Below are 19,706 nucleotides of genomic sequence, written 5' to 3'. Positions count from 1 at the left end.
TTGGACTCCTATGAACCTCTGTGCACATCCCAGAATACACATCTATGTGAGTGTGATGTCGGTCAACTTTTTCATCCATGCGTTGGACCTGCATAGATGTGCATTCCAGGATGCACATGAAGGTCCATGTAGCCCGCTCCTTATCATTGATTTTAACAGGCTGCCTCTAGGCCCCTGCATGGAATACCTGTGCAACCTGGACGGCTGCAGATGGAAATACCCATAAATCATTATGAATAGCAGAAATGCTGCAAAATGTATTCACATATGCGTGATGTGACCTGCCTATAGTTTGTGGACAAATTGGAGGATTCGTCATTTTTGTACACATTATGCATTTTTTGTTGTGTATGGAAATGTGTTGGACGATTTGTAGTCATTTTGAAGCATATTTGCAACTTTTTTCGAAGTACGCTTCAGTTATAGAGTTGTGTATGTAGCAACATGGCCCAATGAAAGGAATTGTATATTAATAATAATAATAATAATAATAAGAGTTGAACTTTTATTTGCAAGGCTAAAAATAAAGATCTTTATTACCCACACCACTGTACAAAAAAGGGGGAAATATATTTGTGGTGGGCAATGACATGAAATACGCAGGACTAGGCACTTATGTCTTTAGAAGCTGCAGGAGGGAATGTATAAATCTGTAGGTTAAAAAAAAGACACTCAGCTGCTTGTGATCACTCTGTGTAGTAATAGAATACTAATAGATATTTTCAGTGCCTCCTGCTGGTGAAATCTAGTATTGCAGTGTCCAAGTACAATGACTCATGCTCCTGTAAACCAGGTGTTTTTCTGGGAAGAGCTTATTCTATATATGCATACAGATGTCACTTGATATCTTTGTTTAATTGTGTTAAATTTCTCTTGCAGGAAGAATGAGAGGACCATAAAACACAATGAGATTCGGAAGAAATATGGTAAATTTGTGTGTGGGGGTTTTTTTTTTTTTTTTTGTCCTTTTGAGTTTATCTACAAAATGTTGTATACCTAACCTTTGAGTGCAGAGTTTAAAGAAAATGCCAAATATGTACCTGAACCAGAACTCTCAACGTATGGCAGGCTGTGTCAGGTTGCTTGGCATTTGCCTATTTGTAATTTAGGTACCCTCCAATGCCCCAAAATATATTTTGGGTTATTAGGTTTCTAGATTTTCCATGTTGCTCACAAAAATATTGGATGCAAATGAACCATCAGTGCCAACCACAAACAGTGAAAGTTCCTGCATACTCCATTTTATTATGCCAAAAAATGAACTGTCTGCTTCAAAAACAGCTTCACCCCTCCATGCCATCACCCCCCCCCTCCCCCCAATCTTCATCACCATCACCGCCACCATCATTTCTACCTTCCTACTGGTTGCTGGGAAGGGTCCATGATGCCGCTTTGGTGATCACACTTAAAAAAAAAAAATAATAATAATTCGAAGCGTTTACCACACAAGAACTGTGTTCTGCATAAGTTTAATACACTAAAGAAGAATTTCCACTGCCCGGAGTGGAACCAAGCCACAGTGAATGGACATGGGTGTTGAGATTCACCCGGATTTGATGCTTACCTGTTTGCGTACCCGAGGCTGAAGCATTACGTATAGCCTGTTCCCAAAGACCGTAAAAAAAAAAAGTCTACCCTAGACATAAAAATGATATCCAGATGGCATGTGCCAAATTGGATAAGTTGACCCTCCAGGGCCATGTCAGCATGTGCTTAATAATTTTGACAATGCCAGTAGCGCTGTGTAATTTATTATATTTATATATATATATATATATATATATATATATATATATATATATATTATAATATACATTTTTTTTTTTTTTCATCAAAAAGTGCTTTATTAAAGTCACAGTAAACATTTCCAGAGCAGTACAGTCAAATATGTGCGAATGAATTCTGAAAGTTCCCATACACTTCCACAGAAGAGTATACAGTAAGGATCGCATAATAAAGTGATAGACGTCTGAAACCTCCAAATCTGTGTAGTCAACACAGGAAAAATTGTAATTGCTATGAAACCAATTTCCCAAATGTTGCATTGTCCCCAGAAAAGTAATAGGAAATCTTCCAATGAGGACACCTGGGGGGGGGGGTTCCAAAGGAATTCCCTTAATTTGCAGGGATTTCCTCTCACTTCCTGTTTTGGCTATGGGACAGGAAGTGAAGGGAAACCTCCCCAACTGGCGAAAACCGGGGCTATAATTATCTCTTCTATCCAAACTGAAAACAAAGGTTTTGTCTGTAGTTGTACTTTGATATTGCATAGTAAACTTGGGCCCACGTTGGTCTTGTAGGATTATACGTGCTACTAGTTCAAGGAGGTTCAGACCCGGGGTGTCTAACCATGGAGCGCAAAGTTTTTTTCAAATTCATTAGGACAACCCCTGTGTAGTGCCACCGCTCCAACCCTGGACAGGCCAGGAAGATGGATTGGTCTGTGTCTGTGGTCTGCACATATATGGAGAAAATTGATGAGGAGTGCAGGTTTATGGGAATTTTTGTGAAACCCCATCTAGCCTTTAAAGGAGCCCTTTTATCTTTCTCTACTATAAATTAAACCAAATCATGCCAGTCTAAAGAAATAAAAAAAAAAAAAAAACTGTTCAGCGAACACGTAGCCTCATTAGTGGAAGAAAAGAAAAATGGATGGGTAATTAGAAATGTGCTGGATGAAGGGCACTCCGATCCTGTATGGTGTACCCTGTGCGTTCTGTGCTGAGGTTATTTGCTTATGAGATTATCTCCTCAGACTGATGACCTGCTCTGCCAGCACTCTGGTACATGAAAGAAAAATGTAAAACGTCTGCTAAGCAATCAGAACTAGCCATATTTATCAGGTTAGAAAGTGTGACCTCAGCAGATCTTGGTTTCTTCTTTCTAGCATTTAACTGCAGAATGGCCTGACTATGTATGAACCGTAGTCGTACATCTCCTCTATTGGTTTCAGGAGCTATACTTTGTAAAATATAAGAGCACTCTTAAAATGTCTTCTCTACTTTATTACATTGAGGAAATTCTAACACGTCGGCAAATATAACCTTGAGAACTCAATTAGAAACCCTAATGTTACTCCAATTGTGTCCAGTGGGAGTAAACCATACCTAATCTTTGATATTAGGGGGAGGTAAAGTTTTGTGTCAGTGGAAGGCATAGAGCCCCATTGATGGTGTCAGTGGAAGGCATAGAGCCCCATTGATGGTGTCAGTGGAAGGCATAGAGCCCCATTGATGGTGTCAGTGGAAGGCATAGAGCCCCACTGATGGTGTCAGTGAAAGGAATAGAGCCCTATTGTTGGTGCCTGTGGCAGGAATAATGCCTCAAAGGGCCAGATAAAGGCAAGCAAAGGGCTGCAGTTTGAAGACCACTACCCTACAGGTATACAGAAGCAGAAAGCACTCAGTTGGGTGCCTTCCTTTTATATAGTCAATAGTAGGTACTTTTCCTATCTTCCACCTATTCTAATGATTTATTCTTTTCAGCTGTTCAAATTGTTTTGTTGAGTGCAGTGCCTGGTAGCTGGACTATAGAAGTGATGACTTTTCAGAACAGTAAGCTGTTGACTCTGGATTAACCAAATAAATTAAAAAATCTAAACAAATATACACCGGTCAGCCAGAACATTACGACCACCCACCTAATATTGAGTATGGCCCCCTTTTGCTAAAACCGCCCTGAGCTATTGAGGCATGATCACCAAAGTAACATCCAAATGGATGGCAGGAACCAAGGTTTCCCAGCAGAATATTGCCCAAAGCATTACACTGCCTCTGTGGAGTTGCCGTCTTATACCGCATCCTGGTGCCATCTCTTCTCCAGGCAAGCCGCACACTCAGCCAGCCACATGATGCAAAAGAAAATTTTAGTCACCAGGCCACATTGTTCCACTGCTCCGTAGTTCAGTTCTGATGTTAATGTGACCATTGTAAAAAGCTTTTGGCTGTGGGCATGGGTCACTATGGGCTTCACAGCCCCATACACCACAAACTGCGATGCCCGTTTTTTTTTATTTATTTTTTTCTGCTTTCACCACATAAACTTCATGGACAACATGTTCACTTGCTGCCTAATATAAACCAACACATTTTCAGATGCCATTGTAATGAGATATTCTCTTTACCTGTCTAGTGGTCATAATGTTATGGCTGATCGGTGTAAACACATATAACAAATGTCCAAGTAATTCCTAAAATTAGGCTTGATGTTCAGTGCACATATGTGCTCCACTCCACCATGTCCAAAAAAACACCCTACACTCACCAGTCTGAACTGACCTCTTGTATAAATAAGGAAGTCAAATAGTGCTTGTTGATGTAATATACACAACAGGATCAGAGGTAAAGACCAGAAACGCTGTGCTAGCAATCAGAGGAATTTCCAAGGAATGCAGTTTTTCACTACCACTCCAACCGTTATTACTTTGCTGCTTTAAGTCCTCCCAGAGCCACCAGACACACATAGCAGGGCCTTTTAGAAAAAGAAAAGTCTCTGATAGTGTACAATTGTTTCATTATATCACAAAAATTTATAAACTTGCACTTTCAGAGTTACACTGGTTCCCCGGGGTGCGTTCCAGCAAAGCAGAAGTGATGTAACCGGGATTCCCACCCTACATGTTTCGTCCATGTGCAAGGTCCTCAGAAGGATTAACCGAGCACAAGGAACACCCAAATTCTTTATCTATTTTTACTTTCATAAAGGACTAGCATTTAGGCCTCATCACGCACACTGGGCTTTATATAAAAAAATAAAAAACTTTTTTAGAGGTAAACAAAATAATAAAATAAACTCTTTAGGAGAGGAGCTTTTGAGCAGAAAAAACACTTGATGTCCTTAAACATCATGATGTCCCTGATTGTGGCTTGCATGTGGATTTTGTGGACACAAGTGGATTTTTTGAACTAAAGTGGAGAGTTAATAACCAGGAGTTGTGCTTTGACTGCTTCTGCTTGACTGCTTCTGCTTGCAAGTGTTGTTTTTGGGGGTGTTTTATTTTCTCCCCTCCTTTATTTGATACATTTGCTAGCAGTTTTTAAAAGACCTTTTTTCTGACACTTTTTAAACAGCATTTTTTTCCCCCTCTTTCTTCCTGCCAAATTAGGGGAGGGGTTAATTGTTCACAGGTGTATAAAGGTAGTTATACAAACTCCCCCTTGAGCTTGCTCCCTGATTGTGGCTTGCATGTGGATTTTGTGGACACAAGTGGATTTTTTGAACTAAAGTGGAGAGTTAATAACCAGGAGTTGAAAACAGGAGTTAAGACAGGAGTCTCTAACCTCTATCCTACCTCCATCCTCCCCTCCATTTTAAAGATCCCACTGCAAGGGGCAACCAGACAGCTTTCCAGAAACGTCAGGCTGACAGCAAGCCAGATTCACCAGAACCAGAGTGTTTAAAGGGGACAACCGCAGCCAGGTAAGCTTGCACCTCCACTCCCCCCCCCCCCCCCCAGTGATTGTTCCAGGGACTCCGTCCGACTGCCTACGGGGGTCAGGAAGGAATTTTTGCCCCACTGGTGCGTTTGGCTGCTACTGTCAGGGGGTTTTTCGCCTTCCTCTGGAACAACCATAGGTTAGCATACCCCTACCTCCGGCCTCCTTTCCATTTTTTACGCTATCCTAGGACGACTATTCCAGATCACAGCCAGACTTCTTTTCTGAGCGGAGACCTCCACCTTAAGTAAAGGTAGCGGGAACAGCCAGCAACCGAATACAACAACTCCTTCCGCATCCATATAGGCATCCCCTGATCAACTTGCGCGCTAATAGCCTCAAGCACGGCGGCAAGTCTGATACCTAGCCCCACCTCAGGATCAATACCCTGATCAGGATCATCATCTTAGGCCCATAGTACCATCAACAGCATCCACAAACTATGTGCTACTTCAAATACTCAGCTGAAGTTCTGCACAGACTAAGGAACATCAACACCACATTGCCATCTTCCATACAAAAAATACTTCAAAGAGAACAACTATTAAAAACCGGACGACAACCAGCTCCCAACCACAGGAAGACATCTACTCGACCACTACAATTAGATTGCGCCTTGATTAACGCAAGGTCTGCAGTCAAACATAGACTGGAAGTACACGACTTCATCATCGAGAACAATGTAGACTGCCTCTTCATCACCGAAAGCTGGTTAACCTCTGACTGCAACACCATCCTCACCGAATTGGTGCCGGAAAACTACAGGATCCTAACCGAATACCGGATAGGGAAAAAAGGAGGAGGCCTAGCAGTGATCTTTAAAGGTCACCTGGATCTCACTAAACCATCATCTCAGAACCCAGTTCCTTTTATGGAAACCCTGATGCTACATCTTCAACCAACACCTCATGACACCACTCATATTCTACTGTGCTACAGACCACCGGGACCAAAGTCCAATCTTCTTTCACCCCTCACGGAATCCTTTGCAATGCACACCCTAAAATTCAAAAATTTCCTGGCACTCGGAGATTTCAACCTTTGGGCAAACGAGCCTAAAGACCCCATCGCGACTGCCTGCATCAATCAACTAGAAGAACTGGGTCTACAGCAACTGATAAAGAATCCCACGCATGGGTCAGGACACACCCTGGACCTCATTTTCAAACAGAACATCGACGTCAACATACTCGACACCATAACTCTGCCATGGACGGATCACCACGCCATCAAATTCAAAATCACTACCAACATCACCAACGCAAAACGGAAACCTGTAACAACGCACTGGACCAGATCGCATAAAAAACTGTACTCCGAAGCCTTCAAAACCACTCTGTCCAAAAAGATATCTACAATAACCTTAAACCACTCTACGGAGGAAACACTCAACTCCCTGAACAAGGCATTACTGCAATCGGCAGACTCGGTAGCACCAAAACGCAGGGCACTCATCAGGAAGAAAAATGCTGGATGGTTTAATAGCTCCCTCTCCGTACTAAAGCAAGAACGCAGAAGAGCGGAAAGAACATGGAGAAGAAATCCCACCGAGGAAAACCTATTTAACTACAAAGGTCTGACAGAGAATTATCGGAAAGCAATCTTCAAAGCCAAAAAGGACCACTTCTCATATACAATCTCAACGGCCACAAACCAACCACGGGAACTGTTTAAACTGGTTAATCAATCAATGAATCCGGTGTGCCTAGAACCCCCAGAAAGCGAATCCCAGGATTACTGTGACAAACTGTCGGATTTTTTCATCGATAGTCAAAACCATCAGGGAAACAATTTGTCAGAAGAAAACATCCAACCTCAGCCAGCAAATACATAAAGAGGATGTCTGCACCAACATACCGCAACCGCCAAAATTTTCACTATCCCCAATCACCGTAGACACCGCAAAAAACATCATTAATAAACTGCGTGACAGTACCTCACCTATTGACATCATCCCCACAAAACTACTGAAAGAATGCTCCGACATCGTGGCTCCAACCATAACCCACCTCATAAACCGATCATTCCACGAAGGGATTGTTCCCAGCATCCTCAAACAAGGCATCGTCAAAACTCTACTCAAGAAACCAAACCTGGACCCTCAGGATCCAAACAACCGTAGGCCGATTACAAGCCTCAACACCATTTCTAAGATCATAGAGAAAGCTGTAGTACATCAGCTACAACTTCACCTGGATACTCACAAACTCCTGGGCCCGCTGCAATCAGGCTTCCGCCCGGGTCATGGAACAGAAACAGCTCTCCTCAAGATTTGGGATGACGCCCTCGAAGCATCAGATGACGGAGAGCCGTGTCTCCTCGTACTGCTAGACCTAAGTGCAGCGTTTGATACAGTAGATCACAATACTCTACTCGTCCGCCTCACAGAAGTAGCCGGAGTCCAAGACATAGATCTCCAATGGTTCGCGTCCTTCCTAGGAAATCGGTCACAGACAGTGAAACTAGGAAACTTCCTCTCCGAAACTCGGGCAGTCACCTGCGGAGTCCCTCAAGGCTCTCCGTTGTCACCCGTTCTCTTCAACATTTACATTCGCCCACTCCTTCAAATCATCAGATGCTCAGATCTCTGCTTCCACTCTTACGCTGACGACACGCAACTTTATTTCCAGATCAATGGAAAAAAAGATCACCAACAACAACTTGAAAACTGCCTCAAATCAATAGAGGACTGGATGACCACCAACTCCCTCCAGCTGAACCAATCAAAGACAGAGCTTCTTATCTTACACCCAAATCATAAGCCCGCAACCAAAACCTCCTGGTCTCCACCAACCGTCTTTGGGCAGACTATCTCCCCGAAGACCAAAGCGAAGAGTCTCGGGGTTATTTTAGACGCACAAATGTCAATGGATGCGCAAATAGGATCTGTAGTCAGTCGATCTCACCATCTGCTGCGCATGCTTCGCAGACTCATCCCTTTTATCCCAAAGAATGACAAAGCAGTGGTAGTTAGAACAATCATTAATTCACGACTGGACTACGCAAACTCGCTTTACATAGGATTACCACAATATCAACTTGCGCGATTACAACTGATCCAAAACACGGCGGCAAGGCTGATAACAGGAAAAAAACCCTGGGAATCCATTTCTCCTTCACTGAGGAGCTTACATTGGCTAACCGTAAAAAATCAGATCACGTTCAAGACCCTTTGCCTCACCCACAAATGCGTGCATAGAGAAGCTCCGCAATACCTAATGGAGAAAATAAATCATTACACACCAAACCGCAGTCTTTGATCAGCCAACAAAAACCTCCTCCTCGTGCCCAAAGCCCGGTATAAATCCAAGGGTGATCGGAGATTCGCTGTCCAAGGGCCTCGGCTATGGAATGCTCTACCAATCAACATCCGCCTGGAAGAAAATCACCTGGCTTTTAGGAAAAAACTCAAGACCTTCCTCTTTTAGCAGATGATCAAAGCTCGCCACAGCGCCTAGAGGCGATTCAGTTCGCATTGTGCGCTATACAAGTATTTCATTCATTCATTCATTCATCTGCAAACGCATCTGAAATTAATCCTCAAGCACTAAATGTACCTAGCATTTAGACTCGTTTGCAGTCGTTTAGGTACGTTAAGCATTTTTTCTGCTCAGGTGTTCCTCTCCTGAATGTGCAAGTGATTATTATTATTTTTATTTTTTAACCTCCTAAATGCATGTATGTGCATGGCCACAAAGGCCAATATAGAGGGCTGCTTAGGGGCAAACAAAACAAAGCTGTTAGGTCACCTGAGACCAGGTGACCGATGCACTCCGTAGGAATCGGAAGTGCACTGCTAAGATGGTGGACCCTAGGACTGACTGCTGCGGATTGTACCCAGGTAGGTTCAGGAAGCAGGTCTACTGACTGGATCAATAACACAGATCCCAGTTGGAGCTAGAGCATAGATTCCCCAGGGCGCGGTGTCTAAGAGCCAGCAGGTGTTCACCAGTGCCTCTAGTAGTGAGGATGGACTGCAGTCTGGCTCCAGGTCATGGCCCATAGGAGCTCACGCTCACAATGGACTACAGGAGAAGGAAACAGCAGGCTTGAACAACAAGGAATAGTAAAGGGATAAGGCAGAGGTCAGGGCAACTAGCAGACAGCAACAAGAGTACACGCCAAAGGTTCAGGGTCACAGGCAGACTGGGATAGTCGGGGACATGCCAAGGTCGGTAACAGAGACAAACGTAGAGCCCACGGCAAGCAGGAAACAGGAAGCCAAACACACAATGAATACACAATGGTTGATTAGCACCGCTGGCTTGCAGTGCACAGGTTAACATAGGGTTCCCCGATAGGGCCTGGGGAGGAGCCATGCATAGAGGAGAGGTTTTAAACACCAAGTGGAAGTGGCTGGCCTCTTAGTCTGAACACATGAGCAGAGGTAAGCAGACAGAGGAAGATTACTGCATAACCATGACAAAAATGTTTGTTTTTGTTTTTTTTCACGACCATCATGCATGTAGAGGCCAAAATGGCTAGAGTAAAGTGGTTCTAAAGGTTTTTACCTTCATGCATTTAGAAGCCTTTATATGGCTCAGGGCTTCATGCTGAGTAATATTCATATAAAGATTATGGGTGTGAGGGGTTTAAAGGTCCAAGTCAGTTAAATTTGGGATTAAATGCACTCAAAGGGCAAAGGCTATTAATTTGCTGTGTAGACAGAAGTTTTTAAGTGAGGATATCAAAATGAAAGGTAGAATCTGATTGGCATCTGTCACTCGGTTACAGTTTCCTTCTCTGAATTGTAGAATCAGGCAGTAATATCACTATTCCCTAGTGAACCAGGAAGCTTTTTGTTATGTAAACTGACACCCACTGTATATGACATGTTCACTTTAAATCCACATAGGTATGGCCTTGGTCTTGTTCGATACATGGACACTAGAAAACATTTATTCTCGTATATTTGCTTATAACTGTAAAATTAATTGCGCTAAGCAATCGTATGTGTAAAAAAAATATATATATATATATAATATTTATTACACATTTATACTTTTATACTTTTATACTTTTTTTTTTTTTTTTTATGTATGTAGCAACGGCTCCTGAAGAGCACGCGCTATGCGTTTTTCAAAGTTAAACTTTACCTAAACTGCAGTTTGCTTTGGGTTTATTTGTCTAAATTGGACCTCAGCATCAGTCTGACTGGACTGTGAGGTGTTCAGCCTGGTCACAGGGGCCACTGTCTCTTGTGGCAGGTGTGCAATTATGGTCTGGTTAGGTGCTTAGGTTACTCTTTCGGAGCCAGGTCAGTGGGAGTGGCCCTCTCGCTGTGCCCTCTGGGAGAGGGTATTTAACATGCGAACGTCACATGGTTCGGGGGATCTGGTCCAGTATGCTGTGCTGATTACATGGTCCTGGTCCTCCTGACCAGCCCCCAGGAAGGCTATGGCCTGGGGTGCCGATCCACCCGACCTTTAATGTCTCGGGGCTGGCTAGCCTAGGCAAGGAAATGAAAGGAGGAATCTGAGGTGGTTGGGTGCCGTCTCCGGTTCGGGAGAGACCCAGAGTACTTTGAGCATTCCAGGGGAGGGCTCTTTAGAAGAACACCACGTACGTTTTGGTTTTCTTAACAAGAGCCTGGAAGGGCTGAAGTAACTGAGAATCCGGTCTTGTGGATATCGCCAAGCAGGCTGAAAGATCCAGGTATCCTTCAAGTGTTCTAAAGCTTAGTTTCTGCAATGTCTGTGACAAAGACTTTGTTCCTGAGTAAGCACCTTGTTGGCTGCTAGGCCTTGTGAGAGAGGGACTCTCAAACCTGAGTGACCATCCAGCTGCGAATGGCTATTCTCTGGATGCAGTCAAAGTAAGCAAGTTCTTTCACGTTTTTGACTTTGACACTAAGAGTACCTGAACTTCCTTTGCAAACCTTTGATCCCAAGTTGAAAGACTGTTCAATTGACTGAGTTTTGCAAATAAAATCCATTCAAGTGGATCTATTGTCAGTCTCAAGTTACTGGGCTATTTACCACGGGACATCCCCTAGACGTGCCACAAGGAGAACAGAAGGTAATGGTAAGCCCAAAAATAACCAGCAGCTCCTTCGGGGGTTAGTGCTACATGTAAAATTATTATTTTTGGGTCTTTTTGCACCAGTGACAGTCTCAAGAAATTAGGCTGTCGGTACATCATTATTGATTGCGTTTCAAATATATTCAGTCGGAAAAATAATTCTTTGATCCCCTGCAGATTTTGTAAGTTTGCCCACTTACAAAAAAAAATGAAGGGTCTATCATTTTTATCTTGGGTGTGTTTTTAAATGGTAGAGACAGAATATCAACCAAAAATCCAGAAAAAAAAAAACACATGATACAAAAGTTATAAATTGCGTTGCAGTTGAGTGAGTAAAAGAAGTATTCGATCCCCTACCAACCAACAATAATACTGGCTCCCAGAGACTGGCTGCAGTATGTGCTCATGTTGTGCACAGATTAGTCCTGTCAATCTAATAAGTTACTCCTAACAACAACTCGTTATGTGTATAAAGGACACCTGTCCACAGAATTTTTCTTCCATTCAAACCTCACCATCATGGGCAAGACTAAAGAGCTGTCAAAGGACATTGGGGACAAGACTGTAGACCTGCACATTGCTTGGTGAGAAGGAGACAACTGTTGGAGCGATTTTGCGCAAATGGAAGAAATACAAAAAAAAAATCAATCGCCCTCGGTCTGGATGTCCATGCAAGTTTTTGCCTCATGGGATAAGGAAGATCATTAGAAAATTGAGGGATCAGCACAAAACTACAGGGGAGGAGCTTGTGAAAGATCTCAAGGCAGTTGTCACCAAAGAAACCTTTGGTAACACAATACGCCGCCATGGATTGAAATCCTGCAGTACCTGCAAGGTCCTCCTTAAGTAGGCACGTGTACAGGCCTGAAGTTTGCCAATGAACTTCTAAATGATTTACAGAAGGATTGGGGGAAAGTGCTGTGGCCAGATGAGATCAAAATGTAGCTCTTTAGCATTAACTTAACTTGCCTTCTTTGGAGGGAAAAAAATGCTCACTGTGACTCTAAGGACACCATCCCTACAGTCAAGCACGGAGGTGGAAACATGATGCTTTGGTGCGGTTTGTCTGCTAAAGGTACAGCCCGACATTGCTACATTGAGGGGGCCAGTGGATGGGGCCATGATTTGTAAAAGCTTGGCTGAGAACCTTCTTCCCTCAGCCAGAACACTGAAGATGGGCCGTGGATGGGTCTTCCAGCATGACAATGACCCAAAACATACCGCTAAGGCAACAAATAAGTGGCTCAAAAAGCACATTAAGGTCATGGAGTGGCCTAGCCTGTCTCCAGACCTTAATCCTAAAGAAAATTTTATGGAGGGAGCTCTGCAGGGTATCAAATAAATAAATAATTTTCCCCACTCTAGCAAAATACATTTTGGCCTAAATTTGTGAAGAAAGATTAATTTGCAAAATTTTATAATGTAAACCAAACGCGTGTTTTTTGTTTTCCAAAATTTTTGGCCCTTTTTTTTGTGCTTTTGTTTTGAAAAAAAAAAACAAACCCAGTGATGATAAAATACTCCAAAAAAAAGTTCTGTGTGAAAAAAGGATACAAATGTTATATTGATACAGTGTTGCAATTGTCGTTCAAAGTGTAATGGCGCTGAAAAAATTGGCCTGGGCAGAAAGGGGGTAAAACGGCCTGGTATTGAAGTGGTTAATATAATATACAAGTTGGTGTGCAAAAATTCTGCCAGCCAGAATGCAGCATAACCAACCACCCCACTTGCAGATGCTTTAAAACCAACTCCCTGTCTTTGTATACACCTCCTCTTTAAGATGTAATCCAAATACTTAAAATCCTTTAAGCGATCCGTGTGCAAGTCTAATCCTTACAGCATTTATTAAACTGTCAGCCGACGAGCGTTGTGTCTTCTCAACACCGCCGGGGTAATCTAAATGGCGCGATTGGAACGGTCTGTTACAGCCTTAGGAATTAGCCCTTTGCCTCGTCCACACAACCTTTGAAGTTTGTCGCCGTTCAGTTTTTTTTTTTTTTTTTGTCTTTCCGCCTCCTTCCTGTTTCAAGATGACAAACGGCGCAGCCAAATAACGGCTTTGTAAAATGAATAATTTGCTTTCTGAGGACAGGGAAGCGTAAAGATACAACATTGCTCTGCTGGGGCTTTTTTTCAGACATGTCCAACTTAATTCGGTCTTAATAAAGATGACTGACAGAATGAGAAGAAATTTATTAGCTCAGGCTGTGAAGATTAAACCACAAAATGCCAGCTCAGACCCGTCTACTGGGAATACGCAAATGTTTTTTTTTTTTTTTTTTCCCCCACTCCTTCGACCCGGCTTTCTTTGTGTAAATTAGATGCTAATTATAGAGGGAGATTGGCTGCCATGGAGGGAAGGGTGTTTTATCTTCATATTAAAGGGACAATCTCAGAATCCCTCAAGCTTCTTGTTGGTTTGCACAATCTCAGGTCTTGTGTCTGTAGACTTAATTTTTTTATAATGCCAGCAGCAAAATTTACTCTATGCTGAAAGCAGAACTTTACCCACAACAGTTTGATAATTTTTTAATTTTTTTTGCAAACTATACCTTCTAAATTGACACTCTCACCCTCTCCTTGGTCTCAAAAACCATTACATTTCTGTAACTAAATTGCATTTCCAGCCTTGGCTGTATGTCTTGGCTCAGCTAGAGGAGAAGGCTGACAGAAGCTTTGCAGTGCTAAAGTCCACAGGCTGCTACTGCTGAGGTAGAAATAAGTGAATATCAAGGAGATAAGCGAAGACCCTATTCTTGTAAATTGACCTCTTTTGTGTCTCCCTGACAGGAGATTTTATCTTTTTGCCTCTCCTGCTTTTTCTTTTTTTTTTTTTTTTTTTCCCTCCCTATTTTATGTTCACTAGGCAGTTTGTCATTCCTGATGCTTCCTTCCCCCTCACAAGCAGTAAATCTTTAGGCTGTCAGCAGATTGGCCTCTAATGACTCACTGATTATTGCACACGGCCAAATACAGGAAAATTGCGCATGTGCAGAACAGGGTGAACTGGTGCATTGCCAGATTTTCCACATTATAGGCACTTATTTTTAATGTTTTACATAACATTTACAATATTATACCTATCAGGACTTAAATTTCTGAATAAAGTTCCATTTTAACGACTTCAGCCCCAGAAGGTTTAACTCCCTTCATGACCAGGCCACTTTTTGCAGTACGGCACTGCGTTATTTTAACGCACATTTGCACAGTCGTGCGACACTGTACCCAAGTAAAATTTATGTCTTTTTTTTTTTTCCTACAAATAGAGCTTTATTTTGGTGGAATTTGATCACCTCCATGGTTTTTATTTTTTGTGCTATAAACAAAAAAAGACCAACCATTTTGAAATAAAACTTGTATATTTATATTATAACTTTGCTATAAAACCCATGCAATCCTTTTTTTTTTTTTTTTTTTTTTTTATTATTTTTTTTTTTAATCCGACAGATTTCTTCATCAATTTAGGCCAATATGTATTCTGCTACATATTTTTGGTTAAAATTGCAATAAACGTATATTGGCTACAAACTATAGAATATATTTTATGAATTTTTATTTATTTATTTTAGTCATGGTGATCGGCAATTTTTAGCGGGACTGCGGCAGACAAATCTGACACTAAGAGCCGGTTCACACAGGGGCAACTCAGATCCAACTTCAGGTCGCCCCTAGTCGCCTTAAGTCTCGCTACATGTAAAAATCAATGTAAGTGAATGAGAGCCATCTTAATGCACACTACTGAAGTCGCTCCGACTTCAGAAAAGGTTCCTGTACTACTTCTATTCGACTTGTAGGCGACTGGTACCCTTTGATATCAATGGAGGCCGCCTCCAAGTCTGATCTCCGTCTATACGGAGGCGACTCTCACAGAATTATCAGCTCTCAAATGGGAACTCCACGCCAAATTTATAAAAAAAAAAATTGGCGTGGGTTCCCCCTCCGAGAGCATACCAGGCCCTTAGGTCTGGTATGGATTTTAAGGGGAACCCCCTATGCCGAAAAAACGGCGCGGGGGTCCCCCCAGATCCATACCAGACCCTTATCCAAGCAAAATACCCGGCCGGCCAGGAAAGGTGGTGGGGACAAGCGAGCGCCCCCCCTTCTGAGCCGTACCAGGCCACGTGCCCTCAACATGGGGGGGTGCCTTGGGGAAGGGGGCCGCGCGGCCCACCCCAAAGCACCTTGTCCCCATGTTGATGAGGACAAGGGTCTCTTCTCAACAACCCTGGCCGCTGGTTGTCGGGGTCTGCAGGTGGGGGGCTTATCGGAATCCAAAAGCCCCCTTTAATAAGGGGGCCCCCGGATACCGACCCACCACCCTATGTGAGTATGGGGTACAATGTACCCCTACCCATTCACCTGTGAAAAAAAATGTAAAAAAAAAAACACACAAGGGTTAAAATAGTTTATTGCACAGCTCCGGGGGTTGTCTTCCGTCTTCTTGCCGGACTCCTCCACTATCTTCTGCTAGCTCTTTTACTAGCGGAGGAGCCCGGCTTTCTTCTTCGCCGCCGCCCTCTTCCAACTTCGGGGGTCTTGTCCCCCTGGTAGGGGGTCTTGTCCCCCTCTTCGGTTCTTCTTGCCCGGCCACCGCGCCTTCTTCTAGCTCTTTTACAAGTGGTGGCCCGGTCTTCTGTCGCCGCTGCCGCTGTCTTCTGTTCTTCTCTTCCAGAGATGTTGCCTCGTTGCTGTCTCCGGTCACAATGACAGGACACGCGGCGTGCGGCGACTTCTATAGGAACATAACTGGATGATGTCCCCACCCATTATGATGTCGCAGTCCCAGAGGATGCGGGGACATCATCCGGTGATGTCCCTATATAAGTCGCCGCAAGCCGTGTGTGCTGTCCTTGTGGAGAAGAGAAGGCAGTGGCGACAGAAGACTGGGCCACCGCTTGTAAAAGAGCTAGAAGAAGGCGCGGTGGCCCAGCAAGAAGAACCGAAGAGGGGAACAAGACCCCCGAAGTCGGAAGAAGAGGGCGGCGAAGAAGAAAGCCGACTCCTCCGCTAGTAAAAGAGCTAGCAGAAGATAGCGGAGGAGTCCGGCGAGAAGATCCCCTGAGCTGTGCAATAAACTATTTTAACCCTTGTGTGTTGTTTTTTTTTTTTCCTTCACAGGTGAATGGGTAGGGGTACATTGTACCCCATACTCATTCACATAGGGTGGGGGGGCCGGTATCCGGGGGCCCCCATATTAAAGGGGGCTCACAGATTCCGATAAGCCCCCTGCCCGCAGACCCCGACAACCAACGGCCGGGGTTGTCGGGAAGAGGCCGTTGTCCTCATCAACATGGGGACAAGGTGCTAAGGGGTGGAGGGGCCACGCGGCCCCCCCTTCCCCAAGGCACCCCCCCATGTTGAGGGCACGTGGCCTCGTACGGCTCGGGGGGGGGGGGGGGGGCGCTCCCTCATCCCCACCACCTTTCCTGGCCGGCTGGGTAGCGTGCTCAGATAAGGGTCTGGTATGGATCTGGGGGGACTCCCACACCGTTTTTTCGGCGTAGGGAGTTCCCCTTAAAATCCTTACCCGACCTAAGGGCCTGGTATGCTCCTTTTTTTTTTTTTTTTTTTTAATTTGCCATGGAGTTCCCTCTTGAGAGATTCTCTGATTGGCCACGGCAAAAGTCGCCTGGCCTGGGGCGACTTAGTCGTGTTGAAGTTGTGTCCAAGTTGCCTCCAAAAGTCGTGTTGCCCCTGTGTGACACTTTTTGGGGATCAGTGCTAAAAAAAATATGTGTGGGGTGGTCCAGAAGAGGTTAAGCTGGACATACACTAGTAGAGTTTATACAAAAAAAGTTGGCTTTAAGAACATTTGTTACATTTTCCAATTAGCGCAGTCCGCACTGATGAGAAAATTCATAGGAGCAGGATGAAAAACCTTATATGTGGCTTTCGTTCAGACTGTATCCATTCCAAAATTGAATGTTAAGAGCAAACAAAATTTTGAATTGCTTTCGAACATTTCTCAAGCAATCGAATTGTGTATAGCTAGCTTAGCAGTGAATATGGATTTTGCTTGGGAAGTAACATTTATTCCAAAATGGAATGTTAAAAGCAAACAAATTTTGAAGTACTTTCAAATCATACAAATCTTCATTTGAAAATTGAGTAGTGTATAGCCAGCTTTGGTTATGTCATGTCCTTTATAGCCTTGACCACTAGGCTGCAGCCCTAAGGGCTCAGACACACAGGATGCTTTTACAGCTGCTGTTAGGGACGCCCAGACTTTTTTTTTTTTTTTTTAATACTGTCTCTAAACACCCCTCCAAGTTAGCCTGTGTCCATGCACCTTCAGAGGCATTTGGAGGCATAAGCATTTAGGGGAAGTAGCAAAAAAACAGCAGCCTGTGCATCCAATATCAGAGGCTGTTGAGCTGTAAAACGACAGCTGAACGCTGTAACAAATGTTTAGCTGCATTTCGCATTTTTTAGGCATTTTTACATTAGAGAATATCTTTGCTGAATAAAAATCCCCCAAAATGTCCATAAACGCTGTTCTGTTCTAAAATGCACGTTTAACGCTGCTTTTTCCTGGCAGCAGCGCTGGCATTTTTTAAATGTCCTGTGTGCATGAGGCCTAAACCTTTTTGTTTTCAGGAAAGATTTAAGGATGTGAAATGTGAGACTTGAAAAAAAAATGGAAGGAGTTGTTTATAATTCTGACATGATGGTGATGTTTTAAATGGGAACTAAAGGTAGAAATGGCTAAATGTACCTGCCACCACATCTAAATGCTGGAATCTCATGCACTGGCCTTGAAGTGAATTATTTTTTTTTTTTCTTGTCATACCTGCTCTGTGAAATGTGTTTGCGCAGAGCAGGCCCCAATCCTCTTATTGGGTCCCTCGCCAACGCTCCTGGCACCGCCCTCCTGCCTTGTGCCCCCACAGCAAGCAGCTTGCTATGGGTGCACCCGTGCTGAGCCGCTGCTCTGTGTGCCCATTCAGACACTGAGCCACAGCTTGGAACCACCCCCTCTTTCTTCATTGGCTCACTGACTTTGACACCAGCGAGATCCAATGGTGCCTGCTGCTGTGTCTCAGCCAATCGGGAGGGAGATTCGCGAACAGCCGAGGCTCTCGTACAACATCGCTGGATCGAGATGGGGCTCAGGTAAGTATTAGAGGGGCTGAGGGCGGCTGTTTCACACTGAATGGGTTTTTTTTCCCCCTCTTCATGCATATAGAATGCATTAAAGTGGCGGGCCAGCAGAATTTTTTTTTTTTTTTTATTTATTTATTTTGAATCAGCAGCTACAAATACTGTAGCTGCTGACTTTTAATGAACACACTTGCCTGTCCTGGGTGCCCGCAATGTCAGCTGCCCGAGGCTGACTTGTCCCTTGGCTCTCGGGTCCCGACGCCGCCATTCCAACTAAGGGAAACAGGCAGTGGAGCCTTGCGGCTTCACTGCCCGTTTCCTACTGCGCATGCGTGAGTCACGCAGCACTTTGTGATTGGCCAGCTGTGTTCTGGGACACACAGTTCCCAGAACACACCGCGCCACCTTCCCCAGAAGACAACACGAGGAGGAGAAGACTTAAGATCACCACAGTGTAGGAAGTGGCAGATTAGGACGATCTGCCTAGCAACAGATATTTCTGGTAAGTTTTTATTTTTTATTTATTTTTTTTATTTTTTTGGGTGGCCCTCCACTTTAAGATATCAAAAAAAAAAACTTTGGCCTTTTTTAGAAGCCTTTTTAAACACCCAGTTCGTCTAATGCCTGGTACACACTACAAGGTTTTTTGTTTTGTTTTTTTGTTTTTTTTCAGCCCAGTGGGTTGAGTGAAAAAAAACTGAGCCACTGTAGAACTCCCCTACTAAGCTGTTGTGTTATGACAGGGGGACAACTCTCCCATCAGCGCGCTCTGCAATTGGCTGAGAGCTGGGACCGGCAGCGGGTCTGCTGCTGGTTTGGACAGGTCGACATACAAACGGGCCGAATGTCGGACGTTTTTTATTGAACTGGCCAATGTCTCCCAACATTCGGCCTGTGTGTACGGGGCATTAAGTCCAGTTAATGCTGATTTTATCCAGGATAATGAGACTTGTGACTCCTGCATTGTGCTTTCTGCCCTTCTCCTCTTCCATTGCTTGTCGCATTCTGTGCTGCCATCTTTATTACCTTCTTCAGGAGCCAGAGGTCTTTCTGGTTCCTGCTGAAAGGTCTGCTTTAAGAGGAGCCATATGATCACAGGTTTTTGGGCACCAATTTTGTTTTATTGTATTTATCAGCCATACATTTACA

The 19,706-nt window shown here is 43.8% G+C and overlaps 1 protein-coding gene across 1 annotated transcript in view; it reads left to right on the top strand.

Annotated features, from left to right (window-relative positions):
* LOC143996032 (pituitary tumor-transforming gene 1 protein-interacting protein-like) overlaps positions 1–19,706 on the top strand; it is a 113,571-nt gene that overhangs the window by 76,940 nt on the left and 16,925 nt on the right. Inside the window, exon 6 of the mRNA XM_077490837.1 lies at positions 880–926. Coding sequence (XP_077346963.1) covers positions 880–926 — 47 coding nt within the window. The remainder of the gene's footprint in view (positions 1–879; positions 927–19,706) is intronic.

This window comes from Lithobates pipiens, unplaced genomic scaffold (genome assembly GCF_037356315.1).
Source record: "Lithobates pipiens isolate NorthernLeopardFrog02 unplaced genomic scaffold, aLitPip1_a1.2 Scaffold_19, whole genome shotgun sequence".
NCBI classification, from domain to species: domain Eukaryota; kingdom Metazoa; phylum Chordata; class Amphibia; order Anura; family Ranidae; genus Lithobates; species Lithobates pipiens.
Note: the sequence above shows the minus strand (reverse complement) of the source record. Positions and strands in the feature narration are given on the sequence as shown.